Here is a 25,495-nt window from a genome sequence, read left to right as displayed (position 1 = left end):
CATAAACGTAATAATTATACGACCAGCGCGTGCATATATTTTTTTTTTGAACCGAAAAAACAAAAATCGCTTACAAAAGAACGGAGCGCAGCACTATTGCCGAGCTTGTGTTCTCTGGTGAAAAAGTATAAAGAACACACACTGAGATCGTGTTACGATGTGATTTACAATAAACCACCACCGACGAAACATAAAAATTAATAATAATAGTTGTTGCCGGTCGCACACAACCGCACGGTTTTTTATTCTCAAAAATACCAAAACATAATACGTAGACATACCTCTTGGGCCGGTCTGAAGGAATTCTTAGATAATTTAAGAAAATTATTATCGTAATAATTTTCTCGGCGGCAACTCTTTTCGGACGAGAAACGATCGACTAGAGTCAACTTGACCGCACATTTTTATGCATACATAGGAGTGTCCCCCGAGTGTATAAGAGACGTGTAGACGTGTAAACAACATCCGACGAAGATTTTCGGACATGTTCACATCATATTGTTGTGATCGTGACTCATCTGACGTGCCCGTAGAAAAATGTGCAAGCAAATTAATAAAATACATTATTAAGAGCTGTCACTCGATTAAAAGTCTCTATCTAATAATGCGACGCCTAATAGCATGCGGATTATGCTGTTGAAAGGGTTGAACAACGATTAACTTCCAATAATAACAAGAAAAAAACTAATTGCCGCGTCACCTTCGCTTCGACTAAGACGGGCCAAGGTCGAAGGCTGATTACTCGTACGGAACCGGCAATCTTATCGGCTATCGCTGCATAGCAAAGCTGTGTTTCAATGGTAGATCAAGAAACAACATTCGAATACTGTAAATTTTAAAACGTGCGGATTACGGTTAAACTCATAGAACACTGACCGGCGGTATCTATTTTTCGAATAGGTACTAAATATAAATATTATGGAAATCGACCAACTCCCTCGTTTAAATACATTAACGGCCGCAACATAGAATACAACAATAATAATAACAACAATATAGGTAACGTTATCAAATAACATTTAATTTATGGGCGAACACAAGACAGGAAGGTGTCGCAACTTCAATTATTATTTTCAATAATAATACAACGTTTTGTTGACGATTCCGGGCGACCCACATTTACATTGTGTTTGCAGGTAGAATTCATAATATATTTTTTGCGACAAATGCAGCGTGAACTTTAAGCATACAGTCGCGGTGTGATACACATTTAACATCAATATAATAATAATGCACGGAAATCTGGGTCATATCGTACGGCTTCGGAGTTATGTTCGGCAGTTGGTCGCATGGTGGACGAATATTGTTGGCATTCAATAATGACCAGATGAGAGGCCCTGGTTAAGGAGAGAACACCAACGAATCCTCGACCAACAATACGCATATCACGTGTCCCAGAGGGGTCCAGTGTCCTTCTGGAAGAGCGGTTTCGCATAGCTGTGGCCGAGAAGACGCTTGGTTTTCTAATTATTCGTTTTTAAAAATCAGGTTTAACAGTAAGAAATCGAAAAATCGCCGGTGCACTGGGAGACCATCCGAGTATAACGGCTCGTGAAAAATTAGCATAATGATGTGATTTAATATGTGATTTCCTTAGGCACCGGTAAACTTTACAAAAAACTGCTCCCAAAATAAATTTAAAAAAATAATAACAACAAATTGAATGGTTACAATGTTCGGTTGCCTGTTAAAATGGACTACTCTACCGTAATTTCTAATAATTAATCAACAACAGTTATAAGGGTGTTTTTAAGGGTCTTTGCTGAACAGCTGAGACAAAAACTTAATAATCATTTAATGGCACTTTTCAAAGTAAAAAAAGAACCGCGCTAGTGCTGGCGTTAATGATGTGTGTAGTAAATAGATGATATAAACAAACTACGTCGAACCGTCTAAACAAAAAATACATTTGACAGAGTGAGTAATTTTCATACTAGACTATGATCGACAGCTCGAATTTAAACGCTATACATCCAGCTATAATTCATAGCTTTCAGACGTATCCGGATCAACATATCATGTTTGTTGATAAATTATGCTTTAACCAATTATAATCTTGTACACGACCACGTCTTGACTTTCCCCGCGAGCCGACGAGATGAAAATGTATTATAATATTATTTCCCAGACCAACCGCCGTCCACCCGATATCAGTTTACGTGACGGGAATAACGATATTAATGTACACGTTATATAGTAGAAGATGTGGAAACATTATACACTACATTTAAAAGCTTTTGGTCGTTAATTCAGCGGCAACCGAGATCAACAGCTGCTGTACGGCAATGATAATGAACTTGTGCGAATTTAAATCATATAACAAAATTATTGCTGACAGTTAAAATAAGTATGCATTTTTATTATTATTTTTTTGTTGTCCGGTTTCTTGGTGGTATAGAAATGTCACGCGAAAACCGGTTCCGCACCTTTCTTGCGGCTATTGAGAAACAAAAAGCTTAGGTACTATACAATATGGGCTCGGTTATACTTAAAAAATATATATATATATATTGTATATGTAATGATCTAGTTTAAAAACTGTTTACTATTGTTCAAGTTATTATTTCACCGATTAAAATATATATTATTCTCTGCTAAGTTTGTTTTCACATTATGACGAAATTTTGTATTGGGAAACTGTAGACCTATACAGCTAAAGAACCACTTGAAATCGTTGAACGACATACCTAAATCTCCATAATTATTATAATATATCATTGTATAGAACTATGCACTAAGGTTTTGCTGTTTACGTTCAATAAAAAAATAATTACGATAGATACGCTACGTGGAGTGTTATCGTGTATTGTCAAAAATTAAAAAAATATTGTTAATTATGTTATTCGATATTACACAGTGTGTACTAAGAGGGATAAGTGGTTTTATTTCCCAACAAGTATCTAATAATAAATATATTTTCATCCTAGGTATTTTTTTAATACCTTTTTTAAAAAGAGCAACTCAAAATTAATTATTGTTCAATGTAAAATGTAAACAATGTTTTAAAATGTTACTCTCCTTCATTCAAAAGCACAAAAACAACTTGTACCATTTTGGTTCTCATCACTTTTAATATAAAGAAAATGCAACTCGGATAAGACAATACAATCAATATATTGTGCGAAGGTTGATATAAACGCAAGATGTACAAAATAATTTGCTTGCCTAGCAATTATTTTTGAAAAAAAAAATTCGTATTCCCACAGTGATAATATATCCCGCCCACTTCTTATGACTCAACAAACGATAAGAAGGGCATCGATAAAATTCATCACACGTTTGACCAAAGTACAATAATTAATGATACGGAAATATACATAATAAAACATTTATAGAGAATACTGCTCGTATTAACACACGTCCGGAATAATGCAGAAAGGCATTAAGCAAATATACGCTTAACGTCTTCAAGAAGCTGAGAGATAGAGATCCTATATCATGCGGGATAATTAATTTCAATTAAGTATCTTTTCCTATTCGGAGAAGACGTAATAGAAATAAATATTTGACCGAATTCTGAAAAGCTCTTGACATCTTTTCGAATTAAGAACACTCACGGGCCACGGGTGTAATAAGTGTATTTTTTTGAGAATTTAGTTTTGCAATAGATATACCTATAATAGCCTATGTAGCCTTTTACACATTGTGTATAAATATTGGAAGGCGAAAATTCTTGTTACTAAAGTCCACGTCAAGTTTATAAAACACAAGGAACGATAAAAAGCTATACATTTTCAAACATAGTTTCAGTAAAATGTTAAATACAAAAGCACTTAAATGTACGACGCCTATGCAATACGCTATCGTTATACACGTAGTATCCCAAAACGTTATTTCGAAAGCCTTTTATGCTGAAATTAAACACGCCGGTAATTTTTGTTTATGTTTTTTTAACTTTGCTACGACCTTAGAGAGACACTGCCGTTGACGGAACGATATACTATTGCGACTGACTTACGGTAATCCCTGATCAGGGCATAAAGAACAGGATACTCTGCACCTTTTACTGGACTTGGTATCACTATACCTATACACTGAACACTTGAACGGTCGACAACATCGAACAGACACACAACCGGCACAAACGCGAGACACACGCACAACTGCGTCCGATAGCCTATGATACATACGGCGTGTGTGTTATTTTTAATCGGTATACTAAAAAAGCGCCACCTGCCGGCCGTTATGGCGAATGCACCAATGTTAACACTGTTTCCAGGAAGATCCCAGCGTTGTCGTTACCGGCTCTTATACACACGGCGATTGGCTGTCAGACGCCAAAGGATTGTAAAAACCTACCAAAGTCGTACCCTGTACATTGGCAGAGATCATGGTAGCAGTAATAATAATAACAATAACAGCGTTATTATTGTAGTAATAAATAACCTTACATTAACTAGACAACTAACGACTGCTACTCATGTTGGATGTTAAAGTCTCTTGTGAGAACAACATCTCTGTTGCGACCGAATGTTTTTTTTTGGCTCAGAACGACGAAAGTCTATTCGGTTTTTATGTTTGGCTATTACTTTCGAAGCATTTTTAATTTAGTAATTTTCAAAACAAGTACACGAACAGTACTTCGAACAGTAATTCGACGCAGTGATTCATTTTAACTAAATTACTTTTATAGTCAGAGTATCTCTATTTTCTATAAATATTGTTGATTTATAAAAATAGTTGTGTAATTTAAAAGATTTTTGAAATTAAACTGTTTTTCACGATATAAAAAAAATAATTGGTGTTCAGGAAAATTTCATCGCATTTGGCCTACAAAGGGTTAATCATCCTTTCCAAGTTGTTATACTGTCGTTCGATAAAGTCATATTTAAAGAATACTAACAAATAAATAGACAAATTTAGGCTATTTTTTCAGAAATGTCTAGATTGTTTGTTGTATTTTAATGTCAAAACGAAGCAAAAACTTTTGATTAATTTTAAAGATTAAAATTTTATTTTTACCACGTAAAGGGAAAATATTAGAGTTGAAATACAAATTCGTTCCATTTTTGTCTTGAAGGAAAGGCATTGGATCATGAACATGTATTATGGAAATTTTAGCCCTTCACAATCTACATGTTCCAATGTCAAAATCATTTCTTATTAGCCGATTTTCTAATGAATAATATTTAATCAGTTATCTAAGGATTCTCGATTTTCCCTAATCACCACCCCATCCCCTTTCATTACAGAAGTAATCTGCTCCTGGTGACAAAATCGTCACGTAAATGTTCATGTCAAAAAGCCCTGCCTAATTTCCATTCACCATTGACCGTAGATTTTCATAAATATACCAATTATTTTATTTATACAAAAAAATTTAATTATAAAATAATGGGTAGTTAAAAGAAGCTTCGTTTCTGGAATGTTTACAGAAATTATAAACGATATGCAATTTTTAGAGATATTGGGTGTGTTAAAATAGATGAATCATCTTTATAGTTCAATGGGTATAAATCCAATATTAATGATTAATGCATCACAAAGGAAGCATACAATTAATGATGGGAATCCGAAAATCCGGATTTTTAAAAAAAAAACGCTTTTTAAGTCATTTAAAAATCATATAATTGTTAAATACTATTACAATATAAAGATGTGTACCTAAGTAAAATTTTTTGATAACATTTTTTAAAAAAACTCTTAACTTTGTCTATAAAATGCTTTCGGATTTCGGATTCCGGATTTTCGGATTTCAACAAATCCGAAATTCAAAAGCAGTTTATCTCTTTGGTGTTTTGTTTTATTTTCACATATTTATCAAAAAAATGTTACTTAGATATAGAGCTTTATATTGTAAAATTATTTAACACTTAAATGATTTTTAAGTAGCTTAAAAAACGTTTTTTTGTGAAAATCCGGATTTTTCGATTCCCATCACTACATACAATCATACTATTATTTTTTTAATCAAAACCATACGGTAGAGGAACCGGTAATGGATATGGAATCTAAACAATTACTTGATTTATGTTATACATCTAAATATAATCTTATTTATTATGTGCATTATATTATCTATTTATCGCTCCTAAATGATTTGGTATACATATCGAATTAAATAATGACGGTTCATATGGTAAACATCTCAAATATAATATATTGAAAAGAATCATTAAAGAATATTATTAAATATTCAGTCAACGAAAAAAAAATTGTGCCATTTGTCTACAATGAAATATATTTTTATTTAGATCATTATCGGTGTCCATTATAGCCATTATGGACCTGTATTAATATTTTTTTGTAATTTTTTAACACTCCATGCTATTGTTTCTAATTTTAGCTACCTCTTAGTCACGAGTTGAACGTCACAATTATAACTTCGTATTCATTATATTTTATAATGCTAAGTTAACAAGATTTACCGATTAATTAGGTCGATAAGTTTAAACACGCACACGACTAGTTGCGTGAATAGACATTTTGGGCGATTTGTATTGTCAATTGTAATAGGTAAACAATAATCTAATAATATGATTTTGTAATACTTAGTATTTACTTCTTTATTCAACAATATTAAGTATTATTTAAGTATACAAATTTACTGATGAAGCATACTAAGAAATCGAATATTACATGTAGATTACTTAATATTTATATTTCTGTACTAAACAATATGAAACCTGACAGTATTATTGGTTAATTCGAAGAATCAACAAATTTAGAAGCATTTTACTAATCCGTTTGAACAGAAAAAAATGATAATATAAAATAAAATACATTATGTAAAACATAAATATAGAGTGATTTGCATTGTTATTGACTTCTAATATACTTTTAAACAATTAAATCAAAATATATATTATGTTATAATAGTTTATTATATTTATATGAATCATATTTTGGTTATTATACTAATTATATAGAGCTGGATCGGAGTTAAAATCCGGATATATTTTTTATCACGATAAAAGTGTCTTAATACTTCAGCTTGACCCGCTGGGTTTTCTGAACCATCGTTACTGATACATTGATTTCTATTAACAAATTTTCACTGCCATCCTATGAAGTGCAGTACACTTTGTATACTTTTTGTATCAAGATTTATAATTCATTTTAATTTTTAATCTATCTAAATACATATAACACTTAAATACACTATTAAGTATAAGAATACAAAAATTCGATCTTTTCTTAGAACAAGAATTAAAAAAATAAATCTACTTTTTATAAATAATTTCGACGAACCTGAATCTGGCCACAGATGACTAGTTATTATTTAAATCCCCTCGAAAGTTATTAAAAAGTTTTAATTTCCAAAAGTTGTTTTATCCTAATTTTTTCTAAATTCAGTATTGGTCTCATTTAGTAATGAATCATTTTTTTACATATTTTACAAAAGCATATTAGAAAACACCAATTTCTTTTTTTATTAATTGTTTACAATTTTAGTAGCGGTTTAAAAAATGAATTTACTTGCTAAAAACAATCTAAGGCCAAAAGATGGCAGTAAACAAATCTATGTATTTTGGTTCTTGCTCCAAAATTTGGTTGACTTGTATAATAAAAGTGTACCTACATTGTAACACTCATGTTATGCTTCTTCATCGACATTATTGAAATTGGAAAATTCCAGCTTTGTAATAAAAATTAAATTAAACAGATACGAGTAAAATTATAATTAGTAGCACGGTTATCTAAAATGGTTATTAAAGTCAAAATATTATACATAATGTATTATTATTATTATTATTATTACATAATGAACAGATAAAAAATATAATTTCGAGTTTATTTTTGGATCTTCATTACTAGCTAGTTTTGGTCTTTTTTTCCGTATACCATCACAATATTATTGTTTCGTTAGACGAAACCGAAAATTACTCAAAAGAACAAGCGGTTTTTGTGACTACGTTACCAGCAATTGTAGCTACGGTCTACGCGAGGAGTCAAAAGAAATTCAATCAAACAATGTATAATGACTCATAATCTCGCATCTTTTCATGTTATTATTGAATGATTTTTACCGCCAAAACGCAGTGTTTTTGTTTTCATTGTCGTGTATAGGCCCGGCCGACCGTTTTGCACATGCCGGTTTAGGTACTCGATTAACCACCTTAAATGTGCATCGTGCGATCATATTTCGCTTAAAGCTGTTCTTACATGGCGCGTGTTCCTGAGAATTGGGGTGAGCGATAAACGAATGAAAGGAACCCAATACGTGACCAAACAACATATGTTATATTTTATTATATGGAGCTGTTCGAATTTTGAACCAGCTTCAGAATTACTCTGTCCAAAGGCCCTAAAGGGGCTAAAAACTCGACGTTTCAACACTTACCAACACAACAGGTGTACCCATCATTTAATAACATACGCGATACTTTTTATCATACGATAATATTATGTAAAATACCGGTCGTACATTATTTATATATTTTAACTCCGACGCAAATCTAAGAAGGTATTGTTGTACAAATGTTTACACGAATATTAAATAAACCCGAAAAACCACAACGTTACCTATTGTATTCTGAGAACATTTAATAAATAATATAAATTTTTTTAAAATAAATAATATTTAAAAGTACATTTTCATTACATACATTATAATATATACCCCGCACTCACGACTATAAAGTACGCACACGCACGAATCGAACATTAATATAAGATCCCGCCAAAAAACGTGAGTACAATATAATAATATTATAGAACTTAATACAGTATTGTATATGATTGATCAATTATTTCTGCGTTGTGTCCCCATTGTTTCGGCTGGATATTATGTTCATTAAGAGTGGTTAACACGTCAGATTAAAAATGAAAAATTGTCCATCAATCCTAATGTTGCATGGTAACAAATATTTATAAAATCGACCTTTTAATATAATAACGACTAGGGTCAATCCGTGCTACATCGCACCTATATGTTATTGGTTAGACTTTCCGAACAGTAATTTAATACAAATAGGTATTTAATAAATACCAACAACACAATATCCTTTATCTTCTAATTTTCAACTGATATATTTAGTACACCCTCGTCAATTTTCTCACAAGATATTTAAACACGTATTCTAGTATAGCAAGACACAAAAATTGCATAAGGAAAATGTATAAATAAAAAGATCCCCATTTAACATTATAACGTCTTAAAACCTCTATTAAAAGAAAGTTATGGAAGGGAGATTTCTAATACAAATTATAAATTAAATTTGGGTTATTAAAAAATTAAAATTTAATTGTAAAAGAAATTATTGTCATAGAGTAAGTATACCGCAAATTAAAAAGTGGTAAACTAAACATTCTTAAATATGTTTCTAATGTGCAACCCTCATACGCCATCCTATTTTGATTTTGTTCTAAATCTTTTTTAAAATAACAGCTTTAAAATTCTTCTACCCCAAAGTCACGTATAATTTTGAGTGCTCAGACGTTACACTAATTAATAAGTCACTAATTGTAGATCATTGTGGTAGTGACGACGCAAGTTAAGATCTGACGCCAACCAAATTTTGATAAACCAGGCACCTTAAATTCTCAACCTTTCTAGATTAAAACTTTTCCTACTTTTGCGACTATTTTAAGTAAAACATTTTTTTTACATTCTAACCATAGTACGCTATTGTGTGATAATAGTAGATAACAGATAATTATATATATACATACTAATTATTAATTATACTATACGTATATAGTTTATAAAATTACATAACATAATAATGGTAACTTAAAACACCGATGTAATGTGTTGATAAAGCCACTCCTGCTCAGTGTTGTATGCTCAACTCTCTCAAATTTGCTTCAAAGTTATAAGCAAGTTATAGGCACATTTAGGCTAAAGCTCTTCTATTTGTAAATTACCTAAGTCTTAGATTCTAAGGAATTGGCAAAGTAAGAAAATGGTAAACAATATGGTCTAGGTACCTGTACATATCAGTTGTTGGATTTTAGGCCATAAAATGATAAAACTATAATGTGATACTATTATTTATATTTACCTCCTTTTAACCTTAAATAAACATCTGGCTATGGTTCTGTTAAAACTGATAAATATATTATTTTATTTGTTTCTCGGATTTATATTTTTAAATTACATATTGTGTTGTTTAATTATTTTTATTATCAAGAAAGTAAGTTTCTTTGTTACAATAAGGCATAGCCTTATTGTAAGGCTGGGGTGGCCGAATATACCCGTTAAAACACACTCATACAAAAATATCGTGACCAAGACCACGGCGGAATAGAACCTGTCTACCGTCTGGTCGGTCACTCTCACGAATTCATGTTTAAACCCATTTCTGTCTCCGCAAACCAAATACCATGTTAATTGCCCTCATAATCATGTTTTACGGTTATTTTACATGTATATGTATATAATAATATATTAACTAAATTACATTTCTCGGAGATCAATTGCAAATTTGTATTGGATCACTCTCAAAACATTTTGATTTGTGATATTTTACAAAATGTTCAGGTAATCACAGTTTTTAAGCTAGTCAAAAATGTCAGTAAATTATTCTTCATGTATAAACAACTTTATTTAACTAAAGTGGACTGATCACCACGTGAGTTGTCAGTTGGACACCAGCTTACTACTCAGTACATTGTATTTGATTTTTTTTAAATACATATTAATCAACTTGACAAGTAAACATGAACGAAAATTAGAATCTAAACAGCTTAAAGATAGATGATATGGGCTTATTAATTATAAAGTTAATAAAATGTATACATAAAGTAAAATTTAATTAACTGATAAAACTCTTAAATAAGGTAGATATTAGAAAATGATCTAATATTATAAGATAATAAACTAAGATGTCTTTTTAAAAAAAATTACAATTATTTTCAAGAAAATATTTATCTTACATTAAAATCAGGATTGAATTAAACAAGGTTATTACACATATACCCCTTCTTCGTCAAATTTTCGATGAAAAAATCAAATATGTCAGCGAAACGGCACCCAATCAAAATCAAGTATATAAGTACACAGTAATATACATAGTAATAGAGAAGTATATAGTAAAATTGATATCCCGTTACGCTGCCTGGAGATAACAATTCGAGACGATGTGCAATAACCCGTATATTTCAACCATCATTAAAATCATATTACCCTAAAACCATACCTAGTTATATTATGGTTATGTGCATGTTTTTAAGTTAAATTAGGGACTGTTTAAAAAAATTACCCAAAAGTTTATTTAATGAAATTAAATGTGATAGATATTAGAAACCTTTAGTCCATAGTTAAATACCGATAATTTGAGCAACGTCTCGCATTACCGGAGATTGAAATTAGAAACCAAATAACAATATTCTAATCATGACTTAGAACATAAACATGATATGAACTAGCACTTACTGGTTGCCAGCGAAATAATAATTTTTAGTATTTGATCTACAAAGCACATTAGGACATTTTTAAAAAAGTAATATTATGTAACATAATGTTACATAACTATTTTCTTGATCAATTGAGTTATTTCTATCTTAAATATCATAATAAACTTTCTAGTCACCCCAACAATTTTGTTGCTCAGCTTGGCTCCTGAACTCTCCAAACAATCAACCCTCACGGCTACATTATGCAGAGAGTAACATGCTGACAAGATGAAAAATAAGAGATTGGAGATATGAGATAAGGGATTAGAGGCAAGTACCAAAAAGTTTTAGGGTCGAATACAAAGGCATTTACATGTGTCTATGTATCTACTTGTAATGTGGGTACTCGATAGTTATTTTTATACAAAATAAGCAACATTGTATTTTCTTAATTAAATATGCTATCGGCGGCTTATCTCATCTCTTTTTTAAGTGTCCCTCCCTTAATTCCGAAAGAATCTCTCTTTTAAATTTTCTAGTCTTGCATGACATCTCTAATCTCAACCTTGCTCTCATTCTTAATTCCCGCGTTGTTCCTGTAATTAATACTACTCTGGTTATGAGTTCTCGAGACTCGAATGGCTAACAATTATTATTACATTTCAACAATCGCTACTTATTATAAACATAACATTCACGTTAATAATATAGTAATTTTAAAAATAAAATAAGTTTTTTAGTATTTAGTTGTGATATTTAATTCAGAGTGGCAAAATAAACCCTAACATAAAAAATTCTCTGATTTTGTTATTGTTTCAGTTTAGCAAACTGAGTTAAAAATTCAGGTTTTATATCCTACAAACCTGTACCACTTTGAACATTATTTAATGATTGACATAATATTTTATAATCATTAACATAAAAAAAAATCGACCTACAGTCCAGCACCTAATTTTGGTATTAAATTGTAAGTACAGATTATGCATAACAATCACCTAATGATATATGCAGCACGTATTCTACGTCATGGTTCAGCCGGTCATTTAAAAGTAATATCATAGCATGGAACGTTTTTTTTTACTATTCTTTAAGAAGCCAGATTAGAAAAAATATATATATACACAATATATAAAAGGAACTCTTCAACAATCCCTTAACACCGGCTCCGTAATTCCGTTATTATATCCTAAACACGGCATTGGTGTCGCATGCATATCAATAGGTCAAAGAACCCCAGAGAAGTCATAATAATTATATTCCACGCATGATCAGAAACGGTGCAAAACGGATGTCTACAGAATAATATCGTTAAAAGTAATTACCATAAGGTAATATAAAAAAAGTATCGGTCATGAAGCTATTTTTTGTAATCCTTTTTTTTAAACTATAGACGGTTTTTATGTAGGACAGTGACGTAAAAAACCGAAGATATTAATTTTCTTAATGACTTAAAATATAGAGCGAAGTGTTAACATTTTACTGCGATAAACAGTATACTTACACTAATCGTACATAATTATTTACTTCATTAATTTAAACGCAGGTGTTCAGTAGCAAGCAGGAAAAAACTGAAAATTAAGATAATTTACTTTTTTTCATTTAATTGATGAGAATGATATATAGTGTGCCTTATAATATGATAAGCGATTTTTTTTTTTATATATACAAATCAAATATAAATTATTAGACCACTGGTCAAACTGTGAACTACATATTTTTCTTCCTCTCGCTTGTGTCCAAAGTAAAACTAAATGGTTTATAATAATCATGTCCGTTCAATCCACGGTCATCTGTAGTTTTCACGCTTTCCTTGAACTCGTGCGGTGCGAATTCAATTCCCCAGTTATCATAGCTATAATAGCTATGATATGCATCTGCATCAATACAAGCAAGGTGATATACCTATACAAACCTATAGATAACGGTTGACATTCCGGTAGCGCTTTAGGATATTCTTGATTGTTACCGGTTCCATCTGCCAATTATTGCCAGAGTGAAAGTTTTTTTTAACAAAAATTGAATTTTTAATGTAGATACAAAGAAATGAAAAGTTACAACCGCTTAACAACATTCAAAACAAATAAAACGCATACTTTTACTCAAACGAATGAAACGAAAAAGATAACTTATAAGTATTTATAAAATTACATTGCTTTAAAGTATTGTAAGTAAAAGTTGTAAAAATAGAACTTAAGAAATTTGAACATAATTAAGAAAATATTCGAACGCATCGTGCTGTGTAATATTTTATAAGTATAAACAAACTCTATAGTTTAGACTTATTTTTTTTCTTTTTTAATGTATAGCTCACACAAATATCGTACAACTAAATTATAAAATAAAATTGTAATATTGAAAACGCGCTTGTCGGGTTTGTAAACATAAATCAAACTTAAATTGTATTATTCTTTCTGAAATGTTTGTGTTACATTTCAGCTACATATTTAGTTACAATTGAATAGTTCTTATATTTTGTTATATACTGTTACAGATTCTCATAAACGCTAATAAACCGAAAGTCACACGAATTAACACACGTTCACAGTAATCGTTAGAAAGGTTATATGATATACTAATGATATCTAAATTTAATACAAGCATACAACTGCATTAACTACTTGCTGGTTGAATAATTTACACTACAGCGCGCGCCTACACATACTGAGTAAAATATTACTATTGAAATATTCCGTTTATTGTGTGATTTCTAATGATTAGTTTTCAATTACTATTTTGCATGCTAATAGTATTAACGAGGCACATACTAAATACGTCTAAATGAAAGCTAAGGTAATTTTTAATAAACGTAGTCAGAGTGCTAGAAACTAAAGAGAGGCAAACTCATAAGTCTTATTTATTGTAGTTTATATAAAAAAAAACTATTAGTTTTGAGATACAAAACCTCTCAAGGGAACCACAAACTTTAATTTCCTTAAATAAAATTTAGTCAGATTTCAATCTATAAGATAAAATATTCTACATACTACATACCTACCATAATACAAAAATTTGCCAATTTTATTTACCATAAAAACAGATTTAATGTCCAATAGAAAATATAACCGTTAATGCAGTAGAACTTTATAATCATGTCCTTTAAAAATGTAACATTCAAATATTTGTGATACGCTAAAAACAAAACAACCATTAGTTGACAAATCCTACAGGAAACACAAAATTACCTATAAGCGAAATTTGACAATTCATAAGTATATTTATTATTATAGGGAAATATATTAAGTAAATAATGATTTTAAACCTGTAGAAATAACACAATATTAATGTATAAATATTTAAAAAAAAAACAATTTCGATGGATAAGAATATCACTACTTGATTGTGTTGCGATTTTACAGCTTCATTTTATAATTTACTTATTTTCTAATTTCATTGTGTAAATAGAATGTTTCTTGAATAAAAAACGGGAAGTGCGTTGCGAGGTTATTTAATCGGTAAAATTTAACTATAGTGAAATACAGTCAATGGTAAAAATAATATATTTAATAATAATAAAGATGAGATCATGTGCGACTCGTTTAGTGGACAACGCATTCAATTTATTGTCAAGTTAGGGCGATTAAACCAAGGCGTCATATATAAACTTAACGACTATAAAAACAGAACTATGATCTCAATAAAAAAACTATATAACTTTTTAGCGTACGAGTGGACTTAATAAACCATAGCCGTGAAACTGCCGTTTGTTAATGTGGCGAATTTATTATTACATATTTTGCAACTAATAACGTGTTGCATTATTATTAATTATTGAAAGTTTTGTCTTTACACTGTGTTACATTATCGCCTATGCTGTCATTTGAATTACCATTTTACTATTGAATTTTGTAACAGAACATTATGTATATGATGTTGTTCTTCTTTAACAATGAATTGGTGTTTAATGCTTTATCAATTACAACCAAACAAGTAACAACGAACAAAAACTATACTACCAATATTGTGTAATTATACACACTCATTGTGAATAGGCAATTGTTTTCAATTGAGAAAGTTAGTATAAGCTAGAAATTTAATTCTATTCAAATCAATAGAAGTGTATGTTTTTTTATAATTCATAAAGAAATAAATACTACCACTAACTCATTGCTGAGTTATTTACATAACACAGGGTTGTTTTTATAATTTTTTATTGATATTAGATATAGAATAAACCTAAATCACTAAACATTTTTTTTATTGAATTATGAAATGTAATTATTAAGCGTTGAAATATTTGACAAAATATACATTGATAAAATTGAGAACTCGCTAATTACTGTATGCAAAAACCTAATAGATTACGTAAATCGGGGTATATAATTATGAAATTAATTTTACAAAAGGGTCGCACCAGAAGAAAAGAAATATGTACGCTAAATAGGGTTTATGCAAGAGGTTGTATACTATAATTTCATAAATAAAAAAAAAGGTATAAACGATTTTACCACTAAAAAAATTAATTTTAATATAATCAAATTTTACATTACATGTGATTGTTAAAAATTAAAAAGTCTAGCAGCTTTAATATATATATATTATTAAATATACATTAATACTTGATGAATTTCTCTTATCTGGTAATCTGTTAATTTCCTTAAAAAAACCTAAATAAATAATCTATGTATCACATCGCGTACGTATTATGTCATTGGATATTTTATCGTTTATAACCTGTAGGGTTAACACATTATTTTATATATAAAAGCAAACTCACCTATATAAAACGTAAAAATCAGCAAGTTGAATACACTTTTCCACCGTTTTACCTAGGCACATTTTCTACATGACACGTGTGGGTCGCATTTAGATGAACATAATAATTATAATATATATATATATATACAGTTGTTAATGCCTCAACCCCCACAAAAACATTTGCATATAAACTCAATGCTTATGTTAATTATAAAAACGGGCGAAATCGCGCGTTAATAAATTCTAAAATGTACATAATAATACATACAAACTTTATACGTCAACTTTTATGGACCGATTTATCAATAATCTCCTTTAGATTTGTACCTGACGCCGCGCATAAAATATGCACAAATAAAATAATCAAAAAGGATTAACACCACTTACTTATATATTCACAGGGTGATCTACTTATCGTGAACCACTCAATATCTCATAGGGTTTAATAAAAAATTTTAAAAAAATTTTTTCATATTTTTTTTTAAACAATGTGATCTCAATTTTTTACAATTTTTTTTGTTTTTACCCCTTCCCAACTTAGTTTTTTTGATAGCAACTTTTGAAACCTAAATGGTAACACATATAAATTTTTTTAACTTTTCAAATTGAGAATAATGTACTAACAATTTTGACTGAAAACTAAAAACAAAAAAAAGTTTAATTTCTTATTAAACCCTATGAGATATTGAGTGGTTCACAATAAGTGGATCACCCTATATATATATATATATATATATATAGACCACTGACATTAAATACCGCCCAATTAAATAAAACTAATAATATAAAATATAAACCATCATGTTTACATCGTTTTTTATGGTTCAAATATATAACATTCAGCCTACTGGGAAACATAATTATATACAATAGTATTATTTACAATATTTTTCTGTTTTGTTTTCCTTGCATAGCTTGGGAGTGCTAGGATGATTTTTCAGTGTATGTTTCGGGTAAGTTTTTTCAACCCGACCCACGGTCAGTGGTCTATCAATTTGTCACACACGTTAGTTGCCATTATTGTGAGTGTGTGTGCATACCACTATTCAACTCATAATAAAAACTAAAGATGAAAACTCGACGCAGGAAAGAGAAAACGCTTACTTACACGTGTCGTTCATACTATAGCGAAGAATATGATCACCCAAGGACATTTCCCACAAATGCGCTCTTAACATCTCTGAAACCTTTACACATTGTGTATATATTTACACACACACACATGATGAAGGTAATAAAGTATAATATAATATAACACTGTACGCTATATTTATGTTTTTAAGCCGTTACGTAAGCGACAGACAAAACAGAAATGGACATGGTCAAAAATTATAATTACAGCCGTTCATTGTGATACATCGTTAAAATAGTTTTGAACTATTTATATTACTTCATACAAAAATTAATGTGTATAGGAATATATCTGAGTAAAAAACTTGCATCATATATTAATACAGTAAACATAGTAACAATGATCAATAAGCAATACCTACAACTATTTAAAAATAAATTTTGATCGCTATCATTGCTATTGTTTAGTAGTGTCGAATTAGGATTTCCAGGATAAACTTAGCGTGATAACTAAACTTAATTATGGGTACAACGGCTAATAAATAGCATAACGGAGACAAACATAATTTGAAAAGCATGTTCGAAAATATGTATAATTGCGCAATTATTTCAAGGTGCCTAATCAATTTAAGCACTACCTTTAAAACAATTGAATAAAATCGAAATAAAACGGTAAAAAAAACTATAAACGTTAACACGCGTATAAACATTTTTATTTGAGATTTTCACAACAAATACATAACAGATTAAATTTTTTTATGTTTTTTACATACGAAATCGACGTAGTAAACGTAAAAAAAAGTGTTATAAAAATATTAGATATTATTTCAGGAAGTCTAGGGGAAAATAATTTATATATTTTGTTCGAATATATTCCAATAATATAATAAATAATAGCAATAATACACTTATGTACAAAAAAGTACAATGAAACGCCATATCCAACTATTGTAAATTTTATATTTACACGCCCTATGATTCAATTGCAAATAAATAACATACATAACACATCTCGGGTAATCAGACCAATTCGCCATGGAATAGAGTAGTGATTTACCCGGTATTACGGCAACTGCATTTACAGACCGTCTTACATCACTACACGATTTCAGCATACCTATTGAAATTCGTTTAAGCCACTGCAAAATATAAATTAAATTACTTCCTGCGTTCAGTTAACGTGATTTTTTCTCAAATGAGATTAATGTATTGGATTCGGGTGTGAACTAATTCGAAATTTAAATAAAATCTGACACTCCCATTCTATTGTTATTTAGCGCAAGTCTGAACGAGTAATAAGCTCCACGGAACCCATATAAGACATGACATACTAAATACACAACATTGACAACAACCATTATAATATAAATTGTTACAAAACAAACTACTATACCCAGTAAGAAACATTGCCAGCAAATAAAAATAATACTCTTTTGAAAACAATTAAAAGATTTTTGTATGTATCATCTGGCGATACAAACAAACTTCACACCTACTATTTCTGTAATTATAACGTTGAATGGTTTCAAATTAAAATACATACAGAAAAAATTCCAAACCGTCTCAAGTTGAAATCGAAAAAAAAAATGTATAAAAAAATAAATGTGGATTACTTTAAAACGTTTAAATTAGACTAAAACTTTACTACTATTTAAAAACAATATTATTTAATGAATTACCAAGAATATATAAATTATTTTTTATGAAACTTATTAATTATAACAACGATATATTTTATAGTCAAAAAGCTTTGGTAACTATTGATGTTATACCAAACACCTACAAAAAATTGTACAAATCTATTTATATTTTTTAATAAAGTACAGATATTGCTATTCCAAAATAACATTAATTTTAACCCTATTATTGGCCACCCACGTGAAATAAAATATAGACTCTAAACGCATTTAAAATGAAGGCCTAATTGCAAAAAAAAATATAGTAAAATTTTGGTTGGAAATTAAAACAATAATAAAATACCTTTGCCGCTCTGCATCGAAGCTAAAAGAAAGGAGTGTTGAAGTGTAAACCGAACATAATAACTATAATAACTAATAAATTTGCATTTTGTAAAAATAAAAAATCATAACTAAATGAACTAAAAACGTATTTAAATACGTTTTTAATAGGATTTTAAATTGAATAATTTAAATTAAGAATAATATATATTTAAATTTTTAACGAGGCGTTTAAATTATTTTTTCATTACACATTGCCAAATTTTTTAGTTTCTATAAAGATATTCAATAGGCCTACCTCTGACCGTGTGGATCTTGGAACATTTTGGTACTTCAAAAAAATAACTTGTAACTATTCGTTTTTTTTAAATATTAGCGTTAACCGAAAATATATAAAATTATAATGTACATTATTTTACCCACACACATATAAAAACAAATCGTACGACTATTGTATGATAATGAGGTTGCGCATAAACCTACAAACATAATTGATAAATTTTATTTATACAAAAATGCATAACACTAAAATTGTCATACTATTCTATAAATAGCAGACACACATAAAATTTAATAAAATTGCAATTTTTTTATGTGTTAATAATAATGTTTAATCATCTAGCACGTCATTTTTATACATAACAAATATATACATATATATAACGTATATACGTATATAACTATACATATTATTTAATATTATACTTTGGCCAGTATTCGCGATTTATTTGAGATATTTCCTTTTAAAATAGATTATGATCGGTCTATGCCAAGTCAGTTTTTACGACTATCATACAATTAAAGATAAATCAAAATTTATAAAACTTTAAATTTTAGCTTCAATCTGATGTGTTTTTACCGTGTTTATTTGTATGTACTTATGTATATACCTTGTAATTTTAAAGAGTCAGTTCATAAGTTGGAAAAGTCTAAAAGTCTTTCACCATCTAAATGACAAAAGCGTACAGATAAATTACGTTTAACTTGAATTAGATTTTAATAAGTAAAAACCAACCAGTCGTAGAATTTTCATGAAACATACTAAACTTTACCGCTATCAAACTTTATACATTAAGCTGAATTTTTCGGTTATTTTTAAACGATTAAATTTGTAATTAGATATTTAATCTATATTCTCTCAAATATATTTTTTCCAATTTGTATTTTAAAGGTGAGAGTGATGTTTCAGGACTTCTCTCAAATTATACCGATTGCATATAATTTACTATTATTGGTGCGATTATAGGGAGTTAGATATATTCAAATCCATACAAATTTTAATTAGAATTTTCTAAGGAGTCTATATAATAAATATTTTTTAAATAGGAAACTTATCGATTATGATCAATTTAATATTACTAATTCAAAATTGCAGATTTTTTTAGTATTTCCAACCCTGAAATTGCGTCTATGTACTATGGTCGACAAATTTAATATAATATGAAGGATTTGGTTCAGCGATTTCAGCTCTTCTAGCAAAAAAAAAAACATACACATTATTGTAAAACCAATAATATTATTTAAAATAAACCATCTACAACCAAAGTAAAATTGTATCTATACGTCAATAATTCTAGGTAAGTGAACACAGTACACTGTACAACCATCATCATATAAACCTTAATATAGGTTTAATAACATGTCTATGGCTAATTTTAAACTGGTAATATTTTATTTTGTACGGTGTATTGTTATATATCATTTGTTAGCTCATTTTGAATGATCTGTGTATATTATACAATCAAAATATCTGATAGTCATGATATCATAGCCGTATGAATATGAGTAACGAGCGTTGTCATTAACTCAAATTGTATGTCACACAACTAATGTTTATTTGACCCACATACTACAATCCTGGAAAACTACCTGGACTTCTCACAAACTTTTCTTTTAAATGAAAAAAATTGCAACATTTAAATGATTTCTTTTAAATACCTATCCTTGTTAATTAATAATTATTAACGCAGTCAGTTTACTTATATGCATAACAAGTAATCACTTAGTATTTTGCAATAAAAAAGGAAGCATATCGTTTTTAAATACCTATCGCCACACTTCCAAAAAACACCGCCATTAAATCCGATAATTTCCCATTTTTTAATACTTCTTCCTGTTTATTTCTAGATTAATAACCTCTTGTTCCCTATCGACATTTCATATTTATAACTTGTAAGTATAATATCTCAAACGTATAAATTAAAACTATTGGTTATTACGAAATAATTCCTGATAGCTAGTAAAAACGAACAGCATTTTATTTAATACTTCATTACACGATTTAAAATTGACTTTACAATTAAAATTATTAGACAAATTAAAAACTAAAAATAATTATAAAACTAGTTTATACAACTTCTAGTTGTAATTAATAAAAATCAAAAAAAAATGTGAATGGCAAACCAAGACTTACCGAACAATTAAAATTCAAAACTAGTTGTTGCATTGGTAAAGGAAGGACAACAAAATATAATTATTAATACTATTTACAGGAATTTGAGAACCTGCTTTAAATGCTTGGAACGAGGTAAAAAAATGACAAGTTACGTTAAAAAATATTCTAGGTGTTATATTAGTAGGACCCGGATGCTACAATTTTTTTTTAATTCGTTTTTAATAAAAATCATTTTTTTCCAATACTTAATTAAAATAAACAATTTGCGTTTAAAAAACCTCTTGTAATTCGCCTAGCTATTTTTCGGACCATTCATTAAAAACATTGAAATGCGGGCCCTCATATATTACAATAGTCGATCGACCATAAAATTATATTATTATTATTAATATTTTGTACCTCTTGCTTGCTGTTCACAGGACTGACAGGGCCGATCACTTTAATGTCTGGACAGACTCCAGAATCTTCTGGTACGATGTACAGTCTTATGCGATACATGGCGGAAGTACACGAAAAAAACTTATCGATTCTACCCCGGCGCACAGGGGGCGAATCTTGCTTATGCCTTCGCGATTACTACTATTGACAGCAGCTGTGACCACAGTTTTCGTGGGGTGGAATTTAGTATTAATTCGAACAACAATCGGATGTGTTGTTTTTAAGGGCTACGGCAGACATAAAAAACCAGTATTGTTGTCGCGCGATTTTACTGTGTAAATCCAGCGAGTATTGTTGTCGTTATGCGTCAAACACATGCATACCTAACCGCATTGGCCCGGGCACGTGAGCCGTGAAATACGAACTGAATGAAGCGATTGCTTGTATCGATCACCGCACGTCCGAGTGTCGGCAAACCAGAGCCAACACACAGGTGGGTACGACGGTGGGCCCGGTAGAAGGAGAAAGAAACGTGCTCCTCTGTATACAAGTACCTACCTATATAGATAGACAACAGTAGATTTCAACCTCTTACCCGGTCACACGAAAACAAGACAGCAGTAACAATTTTATAGTAAATAAGAAAAGATCACCGCCGCATGCGAATCACCGCTTAATTTTAATCGTCACGTACACGAGATTAGTTATACACGCGATGCGAATTTCTAGAATAATTTGATTAACACATCGAATTGGTTTAGCGCAATATCTCATAAAACATTTAAAAAAAACACCAAATTAGAACAGATTTCGAACGTTTACTCCGTTCTTGAGAGTTTACACTTATTAACGCTTTCAGTAAACACTATATCTGTCTATATGACAGTTTCAAATCGTTCAAGTCTCCGACGAAGTGTTTTACACGTACAAATAATAATAGTATATAAATTAGACTAATAATAGTAAATACAATAATAAAAACAAGTAACAACAACAAATTATACCAAATACCTTCACGCAAATTGCAATACATAATTTTCATGAATATACTATTTTATATTGTTGTATAAAGTAACAGTGTTATTTTTTTTTTGTCTAAAAGTCATTACGATTTTTCGTTTCAACGGGTAGCTGTTATCAATACATTCATGTTGGTTAAACTAAGTCATTTTTAAAATCTATATAAATTAAAAAAAAATGTAATATGGCCAGATAGAATTATTGTTAACAAACGTATTTCATTACGAATGATGTATTTCAAAAATGTTCATACTCTTTTTCCTCCTCGAGGCAAAAATTTGAAAAACTTATCAAGAGTATTGTAAAAAATAAACACTAGAACCGCACGGAAAATAAAAACTGAAAGCTCATTTTCCAAAAATTATAAACAATGAGATTGGCCTTTTTAGACCCGCGGTACAGATATATACTTCTTGGAATTAATAAGCTTTCGTTCAAAATTAAAAAATAATTCAGCATAGCGTCCATGTAAGCACTCCTAACACTTAAAAAAAAAAAAAAATGAATTAGTGCTTTTATATTATAAATATTTTTTTATATTCGTTAATAATAAAATATAAAATTAGAATATCAACTGAATTAGTACTTTTTAATTGCATAATATTATGGTCAGCAGTGGCGCCAGGTGATAGATAGCAGTCGCTCTTTACCATTTTCGATAGACGGACAGTTTTTGTTTTGTCTGTTTATACAAAATACATAGATGTCATTGTATAGTTAAGACTATACTATCGTCATGTATTGCAAGGAGATTATAGATAAAAAATAGTCATTATTCAAGAGCCAGCAGACTAAACTTTAGTCACTAAAGCATGATGTTGCATGTTTTATAATTTTAGCCGTTAGGCTTTTAAGTAGACTGTAACTATTTTTTTTAGATAAATATATTTTTTTTTAACTTCATATTCATTTTCAAGCTGGGGTACCAAGGCTAAATCATGTTCCATTTTTTAACATCTGGTAGATGTTTATAATTATTGTATTTAACTAAATAAATTAGATTTAGAAAAAATAAAAAAAAAAATAACGTTACTTAATAAAACATGTTGCATTCCTGCTACAATAGGCACTGAAGGGTTAGGTCGATTTGTTGATATATAATTTGGTGAAACAAGAGCTCCATTTTGTGAGAACAAAGAACAAGGCACTTTTATTATTGTTTATTTTTATGTTCACAAACTAAATTTAATATTAAAACAATCTCTCGATCATGAAAAAATGTTAAATGTTAGTCCTAACACTTACTGGTTTATCATTATTTTTTTTTTAAATGAACAAAAAATGAATGTGCTTGAACAAGTCAAACACAAAGATTTCTACTTCTTGCTCGACACAATTGAATTGTAGCAGCCTTATTAAAATGATGTCTGAATACAGAAATTACGTTTTAAATCTTTTGAAATTCAATACTACAAAACTGTGAAAACGGGACAGTGAAATGTATTCGTTCGCTAGAGGATTTTCCTAAAACAATTCAAGATTTTGACTTCAACTTTTGCCTGATAGATCTTACCAATTCATCAGATAGTTTAATACAAATCACAGAATTGGCACCTTTGATATTGAATATTCCAGCAACAAGTGCAAGTGCCGAACATTAATTTTCTTTATTAAAATGAATTAAGACATATTTACAAGAGTCTTAATCACAAAATACCTTTTTAGCATTATTACTTTTATAAACTAAAAAAAAATTGTTGATGAATGTTCAAAAACAAAATACAATTTATAATGAAGAGTTTACAAGAATAAATGATTTATCATATAAATAAAATTGTATAATACCTAATTGCGAAAGGCAACGAAAAACCACTGCACCATAACTACTTCCACAGGATGGCAACTATCTTGCAACACCAAGGCAAGTCCTTTAGTAGAAAGGAAAGAAGAAAAGGATACCTAGTTATTTTTATCATAGATTACTAGATTTTAGTTAAACTTTCTCTTTAAATAGTATATTTACTTTATTATTATACATGTACATTTTTTTTAAATTACCACTACTTAAAATCCATACCACACAATTCATTATAATATTATAAATGAAGTTTACATATTTTGCTCTATTTATTTACAGTTACTTAACTTGACTGTTTAATAATATATTTTTTTTTAGGAATCAAAAAACTTCAATGTTTAAAATTAGTTTTAGTCCTAAAAATTAACACTTATGCTAATTTTGTGATGATTTTTATTGTATTTTTCTTACTTGTACTTAAGCATTACAAACAGGGTGAATGTACATTATCTTTTAGCTGATCCCACATGGAGAATGGTTTTTTATCCCTTATTAGGGAGGCATTAATCGTTGCGTTTACTGACACCACACAGACTTGGTGTTAATTGGTTTTAGATGGTACATAAGCCTATCTTGTAATATTACCTAATTTTATTAAATCAATCAGACTAGTCTTAAAATACATCTAACAATCAACGTTCATACCTTTACATAGATATATTTCATTTCAATGTTAAAATATTTTGTTTTTACAAAACACATTTCTATCATAGATAGTTTTTATAATGAGTACTAGGTATTTACTATACTCTGTGTTTACATTATGCAAAATATTTATTAAAATTATTATATTTTATGAAATACAATGATTATTACTCAGTTTCGTTTAGAATACAATTAGTTAAATTATTTAGAGATCTAAGCAAAGAATATAATATATACTTTTATATACATATTATG

At 29.3% G+C, this 25,495-nt stretch overlaps 1 protein-coding gene across 4 annotated transcripts in view; it reads right to left on the bottom strand.

The window, feature by feature from the left end:
• Nucleotides 1-25,495, bottom strand: part of LOC126847320 (rhotekin-2-like) — a 42,942-nt gene that overhangs the window by 17,120 nt on the left and 327 nt on the right. For 2 of the 4 annotated variants that reach the window (XM_050587451.1, XM_050587448.1), the window contains exon 1: nucleotides 3,959-4,106. The exons of 1 other annotated variant lie outside the window; for it this stretch is intronic. Coding sequence is in view for 1 of the 3 variants with exons in the window: in XM_050587450.1 (XP_050443407.1) it covers nucleotides 21,799-21,897 (99 nt within the window). In the remaining 2 variants the exon portion in view is untranslated. Of the gene's footprint in view, nucleotides 1-3,958; nucleotides 4,107-21,798; nucleotides 22,203-25,495 lie in introns of those variants that run through there. One more of the 4 variants, XM_050587450.1, reaches the window with a different exon arrangement.

The sequence above is a fragment of the Adelges cooleyi genome, unplaced genomic scaffold (assembly GCF_023614345.1).
Source record: "Adelges cooleyi isolate 19-005CV unplaced genomic scaffold, UGA_ACOO_1.1 ACOO_flye_CR_arks_rails_tigmint_CR_PRNA_108, whole genome shotgun sequence".
Lineage (NCBI taxonomy): Eukaryota > Metazoa > Arthropoda > Insecta > Hemiptera > Adelgidae > Adelges > Adelges cooleyi.
Note: the sequence above shows the minus strand (reverse complement) of the source record. Positions and strands in the feature narration are given on the sequence as shown.